This window comes from Macaca thibetana, chromosome 11 (assembly GCF_024542745.1).
Source record: "Macaca thibetana thibetana isolate TM-01 chromosome 11, ASM2454274v1, whole genome shotgun sequence".
NCBI lineage: Eukaryota > Metazoa > Chordata > Mammalia > Primates > Cercopithecidae > Macaca > Macaca thibetana.
In genome coordinates this window covers 4,352,309-4,373,000 of record NC_065588.1, presented here as the reverse complement: position 1 = coordinate 4,373,000, position 20,692 = coordinate 4,352,309, and the positions used below count along the sequence as shown (strand labels likewise).

Sequence of the window (20,692 nt, the reverse complement as noted above, 5' to 3'; positions counted from 1 at the left end):
AGCTTCCATGATAGGCCCCCTCCCTTGCCCCCTTCCCTCCTGGCTGCCCCCGCCCCCACGCCTGGAGCCCTGACAGCAGTGTTTGTGATCTTCAGCTCGTTACAAGGGCCTCTGACTTCCTCTGCTTGCTGGCTCGAGCTCCGCGCCCTGCACCCTCCTCTGCCTCCATGAATGGGTTGACGGAACTCCTACCATTAGCCCTCAGTGTAACTGCACAACTCCATTGTCACACACACGCACTGCACTCAACAGGGGGACAAAGGGCTGAATGAGCCCCAGACCCGCGGCCAACTCAGGCAGAGACAACTTAGGAAACTATCTCATTCTTCCTTTCTTCACAGGCTGTTTGGCTTATTTCCTTGCATACCAAATGAGGCCCACAGAAAAATGAGGCAGGAGAGGGAGGCATCAGCCCCCGATTCGATTCCACCTCCCCACCCCCAGCTTCCAGCAACACTTCACAAGGTTCCTGACCACAGGCCCTCAAGAGTCCACAGAAGACAGAATCTGTAACAGCAGAGCCTTGAAAATGACCTGTGCGGAGAGTGCACCGGCGCTTCCAGCTACAGAGCAGACACAATGCTAAAGCCCATGAATCACACACGTGTCGAAACTGAGACTTCTTCCGGGGCGCCTCCACCTCCCTGCTTTTTAATAGCTCATTGACAACCACGACCAGAAAATGCCAGGATGACCCTAAGGAAGGGATATCCTGGAATCTTCTCTGGGCAATATTTAGGAATGTGTCTAGGGACAGGGATGAGCGTTGAAACACTCCCTTTTGGGTACTGTGTGCACTATTTGGGTGATGGATTCAACTGAAGCCCAAACCTCAGCATCACACAATATATCCCCATAACAAACCTGCACATGGATCCCCTGAATCTAAAGTTTGTTTTTTTTTTTTTTAAAGAATGTGACGAAGAATTTTGATGTGCCTTAGACAAAAAAGGTTTATCAATATAAGGAACAGATGACTAGAGTCTTTATTCTGTTAAATATCTTGCAATGAACTCCACAACATCTTTATGGCCTGTGAGCCTCAATTCCACATTTTAGTTAATGAATTTGTGCAACTGTGTCATGTGAAAACGAAGCCACTTACTCTAAGACAAGGTTAGGGAACACTCAGAAGGCTCGGAAGGCCCCGACACAGAATTGAAGTTAAAAAAAAAAAGATAAAGCTTTTCAAAGGACATGGACAGACTAGTGAGTCGGAAACACATTGGAAATCCATCTGCCTGCCTTTGTCCTTTGCTCCTTCCTTCCTCTTCCCTTCCTCTCCTAAGCATCACTCCCGATGACTCTGCCAGGGGCTCTGGATAAAGAGCTGAGGAAAAGCTGGGCCTTATTCAAGAGGTTCTATAGACAAGGAAGCAGTGAGATCAATGCTGGCAGGCAGCCCGAGTAGTGTGCAGAGGGGACGGAAGAGGACCCCGATTCAGCCCAAGGAAGCAGGGCCACAGTCACCGGGGACCAAGGCCAGTGGCACCCTCCTCTCTCAAACCTACCCAGGCACTGGACACCCCCAATAGGCGTTCCCCCTAAAGCCAAACTGCCTCTCTGACTGTTTTTAGCAACTCTTAGGATTGGAAGGAGAAAGTATTTAAAATATACCACCCTCTGAGACTTTTATTCCCTAAAAAACTGTCAGGCCCCTCACTCAGCTTTCTCTTTGGAATGAAGCGTTCTGGTTTATTTTGGCAACCAGACGCAGCAACAAAGGCCGACTTTCTCAGAGCCGCATGGGTCCCTCCTATCAAAGCTATCTGCTGCTGGCCAGGGAGCCACAGACTTGCCTGGCCATCTCACAAGAATCAGGGGGACCCCCGACAACCCACAACCTAACCCCCAAAGGGGCAGAGAGCGCTGCAAGTTTGAAGAGATCATAAACAGCAAGGTGCGTAGGAGCTGACCTATAACTTCAGGGGCTCTGGGGGAAACCATCAGCTCTTCCCGATTCCTGTTTGTCCATGCCCTAGGGCCAGGGGGCAAAATGTGGTCCTGTGTATTTCACTTTTCCAAGGAAGAGCCCAACATCAACCCATGGGCATTTCATAGCGTGGCCCGAGGATGTTCCAGACACGTGCACATACGTATATATGTATCCATTTATGTATGTGTGTATGTACATACATACACACACACACACATTTTACTGTCGTAAATACACGTAATGTCAAATTTCCCTTTTCAGTCACTTTGAAATGTACAGTGGCATGAAGTACATTCATACTCTCGTGCAGCCATCAGAACTCTCCATCTACAGAATTGTTTCATCATCCCAAACTGAAACTCCATACCCATTAACCACTAACTCCCCATCCTCTCCTCTCCCCAGACTCCTGGAACCTCTATTCTACTTTCTGTCTCTACGAATTTGACGATTCCAGGTACCTCATATAAGTGGAATCATACAGTATTTGTCTTTTTGTGTCTGACTCATTTCACTTAATGTAGTATTTTCAAGGTTTGCCCATGTTATAACAGGGACTGGACTTTCATTTCTTCTTACAGTTGAATAACTGCGTGTCCGTACATTTTGTTTGTCTACTCTAAGAACAGTTTCTATCACTCAATTTTCTCTTCTGGGAGGCCGGCATTCTACATTAGGCCTCACGAGCTCCTTCTTCCGGCCTGATTTCCTACTGCATTTGGCGTTCATAACACATTACTTAGCACACCTTCATTTATGTTCTTCATTTGCCAGGGTTTTGCATGCTTTACTCTTGATTCATCATACGACTGCTAAGTTCCTTGAATGCAGGAATCTCATCCTCTACTTCCCATATGCCACCCATCCACCCCAACTTCTAGCAACAACTGGGCCCTCAGTAAAGACTTCCAGAAATGAATGAAGGAAATACACCACTTCTTGACTCATGAAATGGTAAACAGAGCTCAGGGAGCAAAACTCACCTCCCTCCAAATGCTAATGTGTTCTAAATTCTAGTCCTTTTATTTTTCTTCCCTCTGAGCGTCAGCTTTTCAGAGAACACAGGTTGATGGATGGGAGGAGATTTAGCATTTGGGAAGTTGCATACACACACACACACACACACACACACAGTCTAGCCCAGAGCTGCCTGAACGTTTCCACTAAAAACATTTTCAGGGAGAGCGAACAAGCATCTGGGGTGCCAGAGGTAAGCCTGGAACTTCCTGAGGTCTCAGATTTGTATTTGAAAAAGTGTTATGAATTTTACATTTCACTACGTTCACTCTTGGTTTTTAAGTATGAAAATGTTCAACCCAGGCCCACTGGTGTGAATGAGGCATACACTGGCAGCCCCAGTTAAGAAACACGGTGTGTGCCCATTATAGAAATGAGATACCAACTCGACCAACAGTTGGGATTTATAGGAGGACACCCCTACACCAGCTTCGTATCCACTTCATGTTCATTTGACAGAGTTGGCCAGCTGACTTAAATGGACTGGCTACGTAGTATCGGAAAAACGCAAACAGTTTCTCCAGATGAGATGACAGACTGACTTGCCTGCAGTCTTGAAAAGCCAAGAGAGTTAGCAGCAACTCCCCGGAGTGAAACTGACACCACTGTCCATGTGCGATCAGTAAGCGGGGACAGAGGCAGGTGGGAAAAGGCTGGAGCCGGTAGGGTGGTCAGCCCATCAGAGCAGGTCTATCAACAAGCGGCGGGGGTGGGGAAGGTTACAATGCCTGGGGGCAGGAGGAGGGGGGTGGCCGCTCAAACTCCTGTCACCGACATCTTTGTCTCCACACATTGAGGAAGGGCTTGTCTTAAATTGGCTGGGAGTCCTATTTGTAAGGCAGCCTTAATTGGAGACACTGAGAAACGGAGGAAAAAGTGTACCATTGCTATAAATGTTAAGTCCTGTCCACGATCTTCCTCTGGAGGATTAGAAAAGCATTCTTCATGCTGCACCGGAGGGAGCTCTTCAGTCTGCGTTTTGGAGCCCTCGTTTAAAAAGCGTTATGTTTGGAGCCCGCATTTTAAAACCATATCTAAGAACTATCTCGGAGGAGGATCCCGGATTTGCTCGGTCAGCATCTCCCCGCGCCATTTCTCTGAGCGAGGAGCAAACGCCAGGAAAAATCCAGGTGGGCGGGAGAGGAAGCCAGGGAGCTGCAGCCGTGGGCTCTGTGAAGTTTAATCTGTTCAGTAGCCCTTGTGCAGGCCTCAGCCATAGGCCTGTAAATCACATGATCCCTTAACTCAATAAAAGCCCACAGAGGGCATCTGAATCCCCCCGGACCATCCAGAGGGTGTCATCGTGAAGTGCCCAGCATTCTTCAGCCTCTCCATGGTGATGCATGAGGGCTCAGGGCCAACAACCCTCTCTCGGGTTGACTTTAAACCCAAGGGTTTTTTTCAAACCAAAAGATCCCAGGAGCGGCAGCAAGGGTGGAGTGGAAAGTTTCCAGGGGGCAGTCGGAGCTTGGGGGTTCTAGTCCCAGCTCAGCCACTGCCCAGCCCCTCCTGGCTGGTTACTTCAACCCCTGCCCTGCCCGTGGAAAATAAGGAACTGCTTCTCTGACCTCTCAGCACCGTCCTGGCTCCAACGCCCTAGGACTGCAGCTTCCTACCAATTCAATTCGGAGTCTCACTTGACCCTGGTCTCTCTCAAAACCTTTCTTCTCAGGAACTCCGAATTCTGGCAACAGGAAGTAACAGCCTCTGAGCCGTCCACAGGGCACACAGAATGGGGAAGCTCCATAGCTAATAATAGTTTCTTGAGTTTGTATGGCACTTTTGTCTTTTCAAAGCACTTTGTCATCCATTACTGCATTGAACAAAAGGGAAGAGAGAGCGGGGAGGGGTCGAGAGGTTTGCCAGGGGCGGACACCGTTCTCACAGCGGGGCACCTCTTGTGTGTCTGCTCCGTCCACTGCAGCTGAGTCCTGGCTCTCCTATCTCCTCTGTGCGCCTTGCAGCCTCAGCGTGTGTGAGCAGACACGGCGGCTCTTCACTGCTGGGCAGAGGCAGCCCGGCAGCGTGTACAAATATGGCAATGAAGCAACAACTCAGACCCACTGGGAAGCCCACGCCATAGAGGAACATCGGTAAACAGCCCTCCCGCCCCCTGCCCCCCGCATCTGCTTGCTGAATTTTCTTCTGTATTTTGTGGTGCACAGCTTTTCAGAACCTTAAGAGGGCGTGTCACCTGCTGAACTTTGTACTCCCTTGATGTCGATCTTAGAAAACACACCAAAAAAATACCTCTGACACAACATCATCAAATCCGTCGTCTCTTTCCCTGAGCTGAGAAGAGACATCTGGACTTAGCCAAGAAGGTGGTGGCCACCTACCACGTCTGTGTTGGTGATCTTAGCCAGCAGCTCAGTCAGGGCATCACAAGTGAGCGAGCTCACTTCCTCATCCTGCTGGAGCCCGCAGATGGCTGCTCCCACACTTCCAGTTGCGATCATCGATGGTGGGTACATGGCAAACTTAAAGTCTGCAAGGAATGAGAGGCAGAAGGTCAGGCCACAGAACGCATTCGGATCCTGGAGCTCCCTGACGCTGCAGAGACTCAGAAACAGGATGGCAGCGGGTCAGCTGCACGAGTGACCCCCGTGCCCTACAGGCATGTCCTCCCTCGAGTTCTTTCACAAGAAGCCTGTGTTTATTTACCATCACCGTGGCTGTTCCAGATTTAAATGGAGGAGACTGAGGCAGGGAAGGAAGGCAGCTTATCTAAGTGCACACAATGAAAGCACAGAGGATTCAAGGTCCCCAATCCCCAAATGCCAGTCATATTAAGCATGTGCGAGGTAACATTCTTGACCCTGGTGGGAGCCGCAAGGTGAGCGAGTCATGGTCTCTGGAGGTGATGGTGGGAACAGAGCAGAGAATGCCTGAGACCAGTGCAGATAAGGTACCCCATGGGCCATGCAAGCAGGACAGACCGGGGGTTCCAGATGTGAGAAGGAGGGAAAGGACAAGGAGGTGGGAGAAACGGGCAAAATCTATGCAGAATGCTAATTCAGATGGGATCTTGCTATAGTCTCTGGACAGGCATCAAGGATTAATATGACCCCCCCCATAAAAAAGATTCGATTTAAAAAAGGAAATGAGAGAAGCAGCAATGCAGCAAGTGGGCGAGTCGGGGCTGAATTCCACCCAGTTCCCAACCTCTGGCCCAACAGCAAGAACCCTCAGAACATTAGGGCAGAGGATTCTAACCCCAACATAGGGCTCTAACTAAGCACCAAAGATTAATCATTGCATTTGAATCAGACGGGTGACTTGGTTTCGATATTATGACTCAAGAGCCTGAAGTCCCCATCTTATTACTAAGAGAAAAAAATGTGACTTGCTACAGAGAAGTGCAGAATGAGGATAATAAATCAGAGGGCTTGAACCCCATCCACTGCCATTTCTGACAGCAAATACAGAGGATGCTCCCGTGTGCTGCAGGGCTCCTCTTGAAAGACCAGACCCCAGGGGCTGTGTGGCTATGATCCAGCAGCTGCTTGGTCCACCAAGGGGAAATAAAGACAGCCAACTTCCTCCTGTTACTGCTGCCGACAGCTACCAATGACCACCATATGCAATACGCTACACGTTACGTCCTGTTTAATTCACCCATCAGCCACAGACAGTGCACAAGAGCGTCACCCTAATGGTATGGGTGAGACCCCTGAGACTTCTGAGAGTTCAAGTTGCCCCTGCTCACGTTGACATGACGTTAGAGTGGGTATAGTTTCAGTCATCACCCCAGTGACGGTCCTGGAGTGCAGTAAGTCTTCCAAAGCGTACTCTTCCCAGTTTTAGCATTGCTCCAGTGAACTTACTGTGTGTAGACATGGAAGGGGCACGTGGGGGCAGGAGACAGAGCATACAGGGAACCGTGGGTCACCCTTCAACGTATAGCAAAAATAATCAGGTTAAACCTACAAAACCAGCCCCTCTCATATCTCCCCTTCTTCCTATACACGCTCTATTACAAACGCATTTTCTACAGCAGCTGTTTTAATGGTGGGCCCATTGCCCCAGCATCAAGTTAGACACTGTGGATCCCTGAGCCAAGCATAGCCCTCCCCTCCCATCATGAACGCAGAGCAAACCTGGCCATCTGCCTGTCTCCTTGGCTTTTTTTCCCATCGCCCTCTCACCATCTCCACCTCTTGAGGGACGTATATAATGGTGCTACGCCCACGCCTGCTGTCCACCTGCCCCTCCTATGCCTTCTCATCTTCTCTGTCGCCACGGACAGTGTGACAAAGCCGGCCTCCCTGCCTCTTGCTCTGCTGTAGGTCTCTTCCACATGGGTCACAGGAGAGTGCTTCTCTGCCCAATAACCTCGTTAGCTCCCCCCTGTGACATTCATAACACAAGCGGGGCAGCCGGCCCATGGCCCTGGGCCCACAAAGGCCCGGGTGGGAGCATCTGCCAGGGAAGGGGCAGGAAAGCATCCCCGGCCCTCCCTTCCCTCTGCCACAGGCCTCAGACCGGGAAGCACACCTCACACATGCCCGTCTCTGCTGTCCCACTGCTAGCAAAACCAACTCTTATTACTGGCATACAAATGAACTTCTGGAAGCCAGCAGGCATGGGGGAACAGGTGTACCAGTGGCACAGGGAGACTCTACCTCCCTTTTCGTTTTACTAAGAAAGTTTTCAGGGGAGTCCTCCTGGGGACATTGTCCCGTCCCACGGAATAGGGGAGCACTTTGTGCTTGAACTTGGCTGCCTCTCAGCAGCTCAGAGTGGCACCAAAGGAGCAGCGTGTTCCCACAGCCAGAGGAGAAGAGCCGCCGGAGACCAGGATGGCGGCCGTGCTGCCCTCTGTTGCCTGTACCCAGGAGAGGAGCATCTTCCTTTGGATCCCTGAGCACGCCCCACCTCTCCTCCAGGTTAGTCAAATACTGAGGCAACATCAGCCCTCCAGCTAGGTCCAGACGTGGGACTGTGGGCAAATCACTTCCTCTTCCCAAAGGCTTGCTTTCCTATTTGTCTAATAACTGGTTGGGTGAGACAAGTGTTTTTCTAACTTCTAGCTGCAGGTCATTAATGGGTCATGAAATGCATCTGTGGGTCGTGACCAGCATTTTTTGTTGTTGTTCTCCTTTAACCAAATAGAGTAGGATAGAAAGTATCAGGCTCACTGCATGTACTGAAGAGCAAATATTGTTCGGAGAAACTTTTGTATCCGTTTGATATACTTGTACAAGTATCCTGAGTTGTGTTATAAAATGTGTTTCTTCCTTCATGGCTTAGGTCAGAAAGAGTTTAAAGATCGTGGGCAGGATAATGTCCCAGGTGCCTTACAGCTCTAGTTTGCTCTTTGAGGATCTGGAATGGGAATGATTCCCAAGGAGAAGAACAATGAGGAGACGATAGAATGTATTGCGGCCACTAGCAGCCAGCGAAGTCACAAAGCAGCCGTCTCCACAGAGCAGCACCACCTCCCCGTGGCACCTGCACCAGGGCTGCTCCAGGACCGCTCTCAAGGACATCCCCCTCTCTACCGGGAGGGGATACTGAACAGAGAGAAAAACAGAAAAATGAAACATCATTTCATCTGTGCACTAGCTTCCTAGCTGTAACTAGCCAACCCCCACCCTCAACTGTGGAAAGCTGCACCTACCCAATGCAGCCATTCCTGGAAACCATCAGCTTTGTCGCTACGACAGGATGGAGAAATGGTCGCAATATCCACTCAGAAGAAGGAAGCAGAAAACCAAATTACATGCATGCGATGATGAACATTACAACCATAGCTACCTACGTACACACATGCCTATGGATGTACCGGAAGGATGCACAGAAAATCAAAGCTGTTCTGTTAGGTGGGAGAAACGCAGATGAGTTTGTAAATTTTTCGCATGATATTATTTTAACAAATAAAAGCCAGGTAAAAATTTATCAGCAGTCTCTTAAGTCTCTTGATCAAAATGCCAACAAGCTATACGCTGGTGCAGAAGGCACGCTCAGGGGTGAGGGCATACCCTCTCCATCCTTAATTGCCCACCTGGAGAGGTGAGATGCTGGCAACTTCCTGAGATCCCTCCTCCTGCAGCAGAGAGAGGCAATGAACTGATCGGCGATCCATTTTCACTGACTCATTACAATGTGCTCCTCCCTATTCCAGGCAGCATGGAGGACTCCCCCCAAAACGCACAACATTAAGACTTGTTAAGGCTGGGCATCAATGCATTGGATAGCAGAGGATGGTGTGCTCTAATGGCTAGGTCTGTACTACTATAGGGATAACTTCTAAAGAAACTTCTCAAAGAAAGGAGGCTCTTGAAGGCCGGACACAGTGCCTCACATCTGTTAATCCCAGCACTTTGGGAGGCCGAGGTGGGCAGATTACCTGAGGTTGGAAGTTTGAGACCTGCCTGGCCAACATGACCCCATCTCCACTAAAAACACAAAAATTAGCCAGGCATGGTGGTGCGCGCCTGTACTCCCAGCTACTCTGGAGGCTGAGGCAGGAGAATCACTTGAACCTGGGAGGTGGAGGCTCCAGTGAGCAGAGATTGTGCCAAGCACTCCAGCCTGGGTGACGAGAGCAAGACTCTGTCTCAAATTAAAAAAAAAAAAAAAGAAAGAAAAAAAAAAGAAAAGAAAAAAGAAAGGAGGCTCTAGAGTGAAGAGGAGCATTTGAGACACTTCTCAGAAGACTCTCCAGGGAGATGGGAAGGATTTGGAGAGTAGACCCAAAAAGCTCCGAGCTGGAAGGTGAAGTGCATGGAGTTTGGACAACCTCCACTCCTGCCCCAGTCCCCACCAGACCCAGGAGGGCCTTTCTCCAGGTTGCAGCATCTGGGGATCTAAAGAGAGCAGGAGCAGCCACACACCTTGCCATGGGGAACAGAGGCCGTCCCAGGGCCTAGGCCTCCAGCTCTCCTCCAACCAAAACAGACCTCTGGAGAACACAGCTCACTGGTTCAGAGTATTAGCTCTGGAATCAGACTGAGGTTGAATCTCCATCTACCACCTACCAAGTGTGTGAAGTTGGGCAAGTTACCTGACCTCTCTGAGTCTTCATTTTCTGATCTGCAAATAATGAGAATAGCAATACCCACGTCGTAGTGTTGTTCTGAGGATTAATTTAAAATTATCCTTGTAAAAGCACAGCGCCTGGTTTAAGGCAAGCAACGAATGTCAGCCAGCATCCTCCGCAACCTGCCCCTCCTCTGCTCTCACTCCTGGGACTTCCTGCAGGACTGTGGTGGGGAGTTCTGACTGGAGATGCTCTCCAGTGTCTGCAGAGATGAGGAGAAAGGCGCCCAGCATCCCTGGATTGCAGGCAGATGCAGGGAGCAGGCCAAGCAGGCCAGGAAGAATGAGGGCTCTGTGCTTCCTGGAGAATCTGTCACTATCCAGTTGTGTATGTGTCCCAGAAATGACATCATCGAGTCCCCAAAGTCTCCTGCTGCTTTGCAGAACTGGGAGAAAGTGCAGCCCCGTGGGGGAATGAAAAGAACCCCACGAACACTCAGCGAATGGACGAGAGAAGTTGGCAACGCTAACCCAGCACGTTCCACAATTCATTCAGATGCGGTTCACCCGAGCCAGGAACGATGCCCGCATAACCAGGAACACCCGACATTCCCGCCTCCCTCCCGGCAAAGTGGTGAAGGCAAGGGACACACCTTAGGGGAATCCCAGCTGGACCCACAGGCACCAGGGGCAGCTCTGGTGTGGGCTGCATGCTTGTTCATGATGGCGGTGGTGATGGTGAGGTATAAATAAAAAGGAGCTAAAATTCATCTGTTTCAAACATCTCCTTTTACGGGTGAATCAATGAAGTATTGGGAGATGAAGTGATCTGGCTCATGTCACTTACTGCGAGTGTTGGGCCTGGGGTCTGGATGAGATTTTGGGACTCCGGATCCAGAGCTCTTCATAACTTACTGGAAACTGACCAGCTCCTCAAGGTCACCTCCCATATACCACTCAGGAGGATAGGGGAGCCTTTCATGTCAGAAGTGGGGGAAAAGCCCCAAAGGTGGCACTCTGGCTCAGGAGTCAAAGGACTTGGGTCCCAGCTCCAGACCCGGCACCAGCAAGCACAAATGGCTTATCCTCCCAAGGACGCCCTGAGAGCCCCTGGGGGGTCCCACTGGGCTCCCTCACCTGCACGGGCCCTGAGAAGTGCTGCATTTCATCAGCTTCGTATCTGTACTTCTTGGTAGGATTTTACTGAAGAAAGAGTTCAGAGCTAAATAAGTTTAAAACCATGGAATACACGGCCCTGCCCAGTAAGTTTAGCACTTATCATTTTGGCTACGGTGGCCAAGGTCGTGGGGTGCAGGGGTGATGGCTTTGCTCCTGTTCACCAGTGGGGGACAGAGATACGCACTCTGGGGCTGAAGAAGAAAGGGAAGGCCAGGTCAGGCTTTCCCCATGTCTCTTCTTCTCCCACCTGCAGTCAGGTGGAAGTTCAAAGGGCCAGAACCAGAGTGTTCTCAGGCCAGGGACATCACTGGGCACACACCTCACCTGCCACCCCCAGAATAGGACCAGCATACCCTGTCCTCGTGGGGCAGGACTGCTACAACAAGGGAAGGCCCATGCGAGGCCTGCTGGGAGGAGCTGGGGAGGGGGCTGGTTGGAGGGCGATGAGGAGCCTGCTACCCATTCATCTTACATCTGCAGAGAAGAGAGATGGCAAGCACCACAATGCCTGGCTGCCTGTCCCCACAGGGCATGCTAACGATTTCCCCTCAGTCCCATGACCTCTCAGCTTCAGGGGCAGCTCAGAGGCTTGCAGATGGACAGACGGTTTCCATTCTTCCTTCCCAGCACCCCTCAAGGTGAATCTCCCACTCTAGATCAAGGGCCAAATCACAGAACTTCTCTGGGCCACCACCATCTCCCTCTCACTTGGGGATGGAATCAGAGGGAACACCTGTAGGTAAAGCCAGAGCAGGGGCTAGGACAGCACAATGGGTTATAGTCAACACTGGGACTCTGGCCTTGGCGTGGGGAGGCCTAGTGGTGGCTATTGCGTGCGGCAGAAACAGCAAGGTGCAGCATCTTAGGGTGGCCTTCTAGTGAAGAAAGAGGGGACGTGGGTGCCTGGGGAGGCAGGGTGAGCACCTCCCCCTCCCCGCTGCCAGGTGTAAACTCAACGCCATTGGCTCTGCTAAACTAACTGGAATCATCCACCGAGCATGATACCACACGTCAAGAATCTCCCAATGCCAGAGTGCGATCCCAGCTCATCTCCAACGGTCTTCTTTCCTCGCTTGCAGACCTGGGTGCTCTATCAGCAGAGCTGCAACCAGGGAAGCTATGGCTCAGTTCTGCTTCCCCAGTTTTGGGAACTCCAGGAACGGGAATGCTAGGAGCTGTAGTCAGGAAGATCCCCCGCCCAACCCACCCATGCCTGCACTGACCAGGACCTGCTGCAGAGGGATACCCTGTCCTTGCGGCCCTCCCTCTTCCAGAAGCCATTTCAGGCTGAGCAGCGAAGGAAGGAGGGCTCCTCTCTGCCTTGCCACCATCTTACCCTAGAGCCCCATAAAGCAAGACCGCCACTTCGCCACACTTCCCACAGCCCCTCTGTGTTCTCCCGCTCTCCCTTCCCCTTTCACACACACATACGCTCCCCACACACTGCAGAACCACTGCCAGCTCTTTCACAACCGGCTTTTCCCATCAAATAGCTGCACAGCCTGAGGGTTGGCTGCCATCTCTCGGGACCCCCACCCTCCACCCACTGTGGGCCTCCAAGACCCTGGCCACAGGTGTTTCATCAGCTCCAGGACGAACATCCAGGACTGGGGGAAAAGGAGAGAAGGGTGGGATGTGAGGGGCAGGTGAGAGCAACAGCTCAGGCTGGGGAATCCGCATCTCCTACCTCTGGTCCTCAGCCACTCTGTGCCCGCTACTGGCCAGAGTCCTAGGTCCTCGCCCATTCATCATACTCTGGCCCTACAATGCACAATCTCTTCTGCATGGAAGGTATTTCCTTCAAGAAAAGCGGCCTTTGGTGTTAGTATTGTGAGGCCAACTGCTGTAAAACTCCACGCAGCCAGGATTCTACGTGACTCGGTCAGTTGCACAAACCCAGATGCAGATCAGGGAAAGCAACATCTTGTGATGCAGGCCCATCCTTTCCAGACCTAGGAAACTGCCCAGGACCTCCCTCTGCTCTGCCCAGTCCACGCCTGAGGCTTCGTGCTTAGCGCACGATTTTCATTTGGTTTGGGGTGTCCTTTCCCAGTCCCTGACCAGAGCTAGTTCAAGGTCCCCAAAACACAGTCTTTATAACTGCCTCTGTCTCCCTTTGGGCCTCTGTCCTCAGTCCCTGAATCCCAGGCTCCCTACTCTGGCCCCGGAGTTGGCAGCCAGCCCAAAGATCTGGGCAAGAAGGCCACGGATGGGGGATGGGATCCCCAGTTTTCGAGAATGGGTCTAGATGGAATCTGGGGATCTGCCCACACCCAGGTAACTCCACCCAGCACCCCTACCCCAATCAGAGATCCGAGAGGAGGAAGGGGTGGATGGACCCCAAAAGATCTGTTAGACAAGAGACAATGTCGAATCAGAGCTCTGGCTATCAACAGCTGGGCAGTGGGGGAGTTTAGGGTCGGGGGTCAGCTGTCCTTGGGCCAGAGAGAAAGAACTGGCTGACCCCTCCCCCACAGTGAATCAAATGAGAGAGGAAGGAGACAGCCGAGCCTGGGAGACAAAATGACAGGTCACTGGAGGACTGACCTCTCGGGCCCCCGCCAGACAGCGGAAGGGAAGGAAGCCAGAGTGACCACTATCCAAAAGGCAGCAGGGGTCCACAGGGGTCCTAAGGACCACCCCCAGGGCTACAGGAAGGACAATGGACTCCTCCCACCAAGGCGCACGGGGCGCATGTGCACGCCATGAGGCCTGGCCTGCATCCAGAAGAACAGGACTACAAAAAACCAGCAAAGGGTTGAAACCTGTGCCCTGGATGAACAGGCAGGAGGCGGGAAGGACTCCACACTCAAGCCTACGAGTGCAGAACACACAGGTCCTGCTAGAAACAGACAAGGGCAGCCAGTAAAGGAAAGCCGTCATATCCACTTTAGCCGGAACAGTTAAAATCAGGGTTAACATCGGAGATGGTAGCATTTTCACAATTAGTGAAGGTCCAACCTACACTTCTGGTTTACAAAGCATTTCCACGTGCATCACCTTTCTGATTTTAATTTTCCTAGCTGTGGAAAAGGCCACAGGATGATGTATCAATAGGCTTGTTTTGGAGATGAAGAAGCCGGGGTTCAGAGAGGTTAAGCAGTCAATCAAAGGTCACCCCACTGATATGTAGCAAAGCCTGACCTTCCGACTGTGAGCACAGGGCATATGCACTACATTGTACATCATATAATCATCTGTAGCACTCACGAGTAACATGTAACAACCTACTAAAAAAAGTTACCACCTGAGTCCACCTAGCAATTTAACTACTCTTGGCAAATGTGAGGTGAACCACACCAAAAGGTCTTCCCAAGTGATCAGCTTTTAATCTAAGGTTTCTGACTGTCAAAACATGAACTGCTGACATCTCTGCCTTGGATGAGTAAGGTTCCGGGGTCTCTGCCATGGCCGCTACCAAAAAAAAAAAAAAAAAAAGAAAACCAGTAGACACTGGCCAAGGCTGTTTAGTAAGACAATAGCAAACCACTGCCTTCAGTTTATTAGGAAAATACAAAGCAAATGGGCCAGGAGGAACTATGTATCAATTGTGGGATCCCCGTGGCAGGCAGAATTGCAATGTTAAAGGCTGCAGCCAAAATCAAAACACCTCCACATGAAGTGAGACCATCAGAACCCAGCACTCAGAAAGCCAAGCCTTACCGAAAGCCAACCGGGTTCACTCCTCTGCCCAGTGGGGCAAACAGCTAGAGAAGTGAACAGCTAGAAGGCCATAAATGCCCTACAGTAAAAAAAAAAAAAAAAAAAAAAAATTCCTTTGGTCTCCCTTACCACTAATCAAGGCAGCATATTTATCTTGACATTGTTCCTTTAACCTGTATTTGCCCCCATCCCCCCCAGATTTCCTCTTGGGCTTATCTCCAAGCCATCCTTTTCCTTAAAGGATTAAAGATTTAAACACAACCAGTGAGCAGCGTGTATAATCTTCAAAGAGCACTTCAGCCATCATAAAGAATATTTTAACAGGCACTCATTTTTTTTTTTGGCCTTAACCACACCTGTCCTCATAAACCATTTATGAGTTTAGCAGAGAAAGCGAATATACAAAGCTCAGATAAAGTTAAAAAAGGCAACCAGGAATGAAACTTCGGACTTTAGACTACCCAAGACCACCCCTCCTCTAAGCTCCTCAACTAAAATCAAAGTTTGTACGGCCTTTTGCCTCTCCCTGGACGTCTCCCGAGTATGTCTGCCGTCTCCCTCCCTGGCTCAAGCCTCATCTTACCGGTGGCACACAGAGCAATGAAGGTCTGGGCGTGCTTGCGGACCACAGATAGCTTCTCCCGCTGCTGGGGCAGCTTGCGCAAGATGTGCTCAATGAAGTCATGAGGAGTGACAGCTGCCAGGTTCCACTTCAACTTCCCCAGCACCACCAGCTCCCACTCCTGGAGGGGTAAGGCAGGAAGAGAAGAGGAGAATCTAAACTCCACAGGCTGACCTGGTGTAGGGGGCTGGGGGTTGGGCTCCAGACCAGTTTTAAGGCCGCTCATTAGGACGTGGCTGCTAGGTTGTAAGGCGGGCCCATGTGTCAATGTGCCCCTCAAGCTTTGAAGTTGTTGACAGCTCTTCTTATGCTTCAAATGTCAGGCTCCACTGAAAATAATGAGAGCCCAGGTAGCTGTTGCCAAGATTCTATTTTCTTCTATTTCGTTTCCACTCCAGCTCCCCTAACCCCCTCCCTCCCAACCCTGACTTGCCGGCAATACTGCTTCCCGCCCACCCGGAAGGCTGAACCTACAACGAGATACGGCCAAGGTCATTGTGGCCCTTTCGTGGTAATTTATTGTATATGTCTCTATCACCGAACTAATAGTCTTTTTAATCTTCATGGAAAAATGATGCACACAGATAAAGCTCAAAATAAGGTTCCTTGGCCCAACTCCTTGGCAACCAATTAGCTTGCTTTTACTTAGTCCCAAAAAGTGCCTTTCTCTCTCTGCTGTTCAAACTTTCCCCTTTGACATATCAGGCAGAGATTTTGGGGATATGATCCCCAGCCCTTTCACCTAAATGTTTCAAGGGGCCGTTGTCATCATGACTAAAGGACCACATGGTCATTAGCAGACCCATTTTGCAGGTGGAGGTGATTCGGGGCAAGGTGAAGGTGCCTGCTTAGTGTCACAGCATCCCTCGGTGCACCTGTGGGGACCACACAACCCTCTCTCTTTTGGGTCTCTCACTAGCAACCCACCTGAACAAAAACTTTGTTTCCCTCTTTCACTGAGATATTTATGGGAAACTGCTCAAAGGGAAATAGTCCAAAATAAAACATTAAACATATTGTATGTGCTACCAGAAAATATGCCTATCCACTGAGCTGTCATCAGAATCAGAGGCAGGGCCTGTTTGCCACTGCACCCCCTCTCCCATTCACCTGGAGAACCTGGACTCTCTCTCATTTGCTAAACCAGCAACCAGAGCACCAGTCCCAGAGCTGTGGGGCGGGGGTGACTCCCTTTCCCTCCCAGGCCTCAGCCTCTCATGTGTAAAATAGGACTCTTCCAAATCCCAACTTCTGGGATAAAGGGAAAGGGAACAGGAAACAGCCAAGTTTGTCTGGAGCAATATAGTGCTTGGCTAGTCTTGGAAAGATGTGGGTGTCCTGAAGAACATCTCAGTTCACCATCCTCTTGAAACAAAAGAATCATATGAAGATTATTTTTCCTGCTCTCTCATGAGAAAGTCAAATTGGTTCCCAATTCGAACAATGTTTTTTTCATAAGCTTTAAAGTCTGCCCTTGGCTTTCTGTGGACAGTTGGGGTAAAGGGACCTAAATAAACTACTAAACCACCACCATCTTCAAAGATGGCTTGAAATGCCAGCCCTTCCTCTTCACAGGGTAACGCGAGTACGAACCACTGGTCTTGCACCGTTATTAAAGGAAGCAGATCTCCCAGAAGACAGCACCTTTCTAGGCCTCTCGGACCAAACCAGAAGCAGCTCAAATCTGGCAGCGGTTCAAAGGTGAAGTCATTCAGGCCCCTCTCCACATTCTCGGCAATTCCTCCCCCAACCTTGTGCATGTCTTCCACTAGATGGCAGCACAGCCCCAGAAAGGAAGAGGCTCCTCACAAAGAGCTCAGTTCAACAAACCAGCCTCAGCCCTGTGGACTTTGTGCAGGCCCTGCCAGTAAGGAGGGGGAGGGGGGGAAGGAGGGGGTGCTTTTCTACACAGTGCAAAGAGGGGTGTGCAAACCACGGAAGGTGGGCCTTGGAGCCGCTCTTCCATCCAGTACAGCTGCAATATGGCCGTCTTATATGTCAAGCTGCAGGGAAAAGGAGTTAGATCAGGTGGGAAAGAGGTTCCCTGGTAGAAAACCAGAGATAAGACAGGATCCCTGGGGTTGTAGAAAGGTCACAGTCCCACTGGAGGTAGGAAGCCAGGCCTCGGACTCCTTCAGTGAAAGGCCACGTTTTGACTTTGCTCAAAGTCAATGGACTGATATTTAGTGAACAGCTATTAATGTGTTGGTATCTTGAGGTTTTGTAGATGCAGAGGGCTTTACCTTTGAGCTCCAAGTCTTTAGGAGACACACACCGCAGCCACGTACCTATCATGTGAACACGTTCTCAGACTATTTTTGAAAATTTGGAATTTAATTAAAATATCACTGTTCATTAAAATATTCCACGCGTCCCCTACACACATGCATACACAATTGCAAGTGCGTCTCACCACCAGATCTCCTCGAGGATCTTATTCACAGATGTTGCCTCAGTGCTGGGCACGCAGCCTGGACACATAGTAGGAACACAAAAAATATAGACTGTGGTTTCCTATTAAATGAGTTATTGCCCGTCAGTGTGTAAATTCTATTGGTGGGGTCATTTTGGATCCCAAGAATCCGCTCTGGAAGTGGTGAGAAGAAGGCATATTGTTGGCCAGGGGAAAGCGGGAATCGCAGAAAGGAAGGGAAGAAGGGGCCGGTCATTACCAGCAGCTCCTGAGGCTTGATGGAGTTGTCGGTGTAAATGCACAGCTTCTCCGCAGTCAGCGGGCTGGTCTCTTTGAGTTTGGAGGCCAGGAACATGCAGACAGCACCCAGGAGTTGCAGATGGGACTTTGGAGTCGGGACCCCAGCCAAGAAACGGTCCAGGTAATTCATGGCCAGAGGGAAGACCTCTTCTTCGCACTTCTGTTCCTCACAGACCTATAATGGGAGTGGGAGAGGGTTGGGGGCGGGGGTGGAGAGCACAGCATCAGCAAAAGAGAAAAAGAATGAAAAAGCATAATCTATGGGAACAAAAAAATTTAATTTTTTGTGGGGAGGGGGAGGGGAGTAAAATGGGTGATAAGAATAAAGAACAAAGATGAGGAAACTGGGGTGAATCAGAATAGCCCATCGGTGCTTTGGTATTCCAGGGAGCCTATAAAAGGGGGTGAACTACAGCTCCAAAACGGGGAGTCGGGGAAGTGCGCAGCAGCCGCGGCAGCTCCGCGACGCTCCCTTTGGCTACTCCTTCGCGCACTCTAACTCACTCACTCTTTTTTGGATTTCGTCATCTTTTCAAAAAATCAATAAAAATATTCTGGAGGCTCCGGGGGTCCACTTCTTGGTCTCATCCGGATCCCCAGATCCTCCTCTATCATTCCCGACAATTGGAAAAAATGTCTGGGGGGGTCCCTGCGGCCCAGGGGCCGCTATTGGGGGGGCGGGTGGGGAGAGGTGGGGAAGAGAGGGGGAGGGAGGAGAGGAGGAAGAGCGCCGCAGCCTCGGCAGCTGGAGTCGGAGCGGGGGGGGACGGTTTCAAAAAATAATTAAAAATCGAGGAAATATCCTAGAAAAGCCCTTTTGGCGTGAAAACCCCAAAGAGGAGCCAGGCTTCCCGAAAGGGAGGTTTCGGGTGCCAGAAAGGTCTGTATTCCGACCCCTGGGGCTTTGGATCCCGGGAGGAAACTTGAAGGGGTGAGCGCCGCGGCGGGAGTGTCCGGCTGCGGCCCACAAGGACAGAAACTAGGGAACGTGGTGACGAGCTAGGGGAAAGACGGGAGCAGGGAGCCCTGGAAAGAGGCACGGGGGGCTCCAACCTCTCTTTTAGGGGTGACCCGATATCCCCCCTACACACCCCCTCCCCCCCCTTCCTACCCCACCCAAATCTCCGCACCGAGGAAGCTGGAAAACCAAACTGTAAGTAACCTTCGTGAGGTGGGGGGTGGGGGAGAGGGCACGATTAAAAGTGGGGTGGCCGGGATAATGGGGTGCGAGGGTAAGCGGGCGACGTTTCCCAGCCTTTCCAAGGGGAGTTTGCAAAGCAACATGGCGAAACCACGGCAGGTCCAGAGCTGTGCATACGTGGGCACACGGCTCACTGGGCAAAGACTTGGAGTGAGGGGCAAGAAGTGGTTCTTTTGGGTTCCCCCGAAACACACGTTTCTTCAATGGGACTTCCGGGGCTCCTGAATTCCCCGTTTCTCTCCTTCTCCCTCCTCCCTCCACCTCCCCCCTGAAGTGCCAGCGCGGAGTCGCGACCACATGCGGGGACCTGAGGCCAAGACGAATTTGCTCTGGCCTTTTGGGGGGCTGCCTTTCTACTTGGGGTCCCGATTTCAGGCCCCGACTCCCTTCCTGACCGCAGCGCCAGCAGCCGCGGCGGCTTCGCAAAAGACAGGTCGCGAGGGGGGTGGGAAGAAGAGGCAGCCACATGCAGACACACGCGCGCGGGATGCTCCCCCACCCCCGCCCAGGGCAGCCTCGCTTCTCCCAGATTTTCCTCCCCCCTCTCCCTCCCCAGTTTATCTGGAGAGGAACAGAAAAGAAGCCACGCGTCTCGCCAAAAGGCGCGCGGTGACCTCCCGCACAGGAGCCGAGAGGTCGGCGCGGGGATTGCCCTCTCCCAGGTTTAGGGCTCCGGCCGGGGACCCGAGAATCCGGGAGGGGTCCTGGCTCCTAGCGAGCGCCGCCCGCCGACCTACCTCCAGCATCCAGGTGGCCACCATCCTGCGCATGTAGGGTTGGATGTCCTTCTGCACGCACTTGAAGTAGGAGCACTGCGGAAGGTAGCGCTCCTCGATGGTGAGCAGGTTCTGCAGGACGCGGTCGTCTTGGAGCAGGTTGCGGTCACGCACGGCCCTGCGGACCGGGTCCACCTCGCAGCACAGCAGCTCCATGGCCAGCCCGGCGACCCCTCTCTCCCCTGCTTTCTCCGGTCTGGAAAAGTGTTTTTCTCTTTTTGTTTTTTGGAAGGGGAGGGGAAAGGGTTCCCCTTACCTCCTTCCTTTGGCTAAATAGGGGGTTTTCGGGGGAGAGGTGAGGGCAGAGAGAGAAGGTGGAGCGGAAGAGAGGCGAGGATCGGGTGGTGGGCGAGCAGAGCCTCCGGGGTGCCCCACTCGCACCGGTCCTCCCCTTCAAACTGGTCTCGCTCTCCCCAGCTCGCTCTTCTCCGCTCTGAGGCGGTGACGCAAGCTGGCTGGGCAGTTAGCTCTCCTCCCTCTCCCCGCGCTCCCCGCTCTGGTTCCTCCTCCCCTTCCCTCCCCTCCCGGTCCTCCCCTCCTCCTTTCAATCTCTCCCTCCCTCCCTCCTTTTCCCCTCTCGTTATTAAGGAGAACAGCAGCT

General features: G+C 51.6%; 2 protein-coding genes and 1 long non-coding RNA gene across 4 annotated transcripts in view; 1 reads left to right on the top strand and 2 right to left on the bottom strand.

The window, feature by feature from the left end:
- TIGAR (TP53 induced glycolysis regulatory phosphatase) overlaps positions 1-20,692 on the bottom strand; it is a 1,172,566-nt gene that overhangs the window by 49,598 nt on the left and 1,102,276 nt on the right. The gene's annotated exons all lie outside the window — the stretch shown is intronic.
- The window catches only part of CCND2 (cyclin D2), a 734,493-nt gene that overhangs the window by 11,279 nt on the left and 702,522 nt on the right, over positions 1-20,692 (bottom strand). The window contains exons 2-5 of the mRNA XM_050750184.1: positions 20,053-20,524; positions 18,074-18,289; positions 15,363-15,522; positions 5,293-5,441 (exon numbers count right to left, since the gene is read on the bottom strand). Of these exons, the coding sequence (XP_050606141.1) occupies positions 5,293-5,441; positions 15,363-15,522; positions 18,074-18,289; positions 20,053-20,247 (720 nt within the window). The 5' untranslated portion in view covers positions 20,248-20,524. The remainder of the gene's footprint in view (positions 1-5,292; positions 5,442-15,362; positions 15,523-18,073; positions 18,290-20,052; positions 20,525-20,692) is intronic.
- LOC126931753 (uncharacterized) overlaps positions 18,814-20,692 on the top strand; it is a 31,892-nt gene continuing 30,013 nt past the window's right edge. For both annotated transcript variants that reach the window (XR_007717912.1, XR_007717911.1), the window contains exon 1: positions 18,814-18,994. This is a non-coding gene — a long non-coding RNA (uncharacterized LOC126931753). The remainder of the gene's footprint in view (positions 18,995-20,692) is intronic.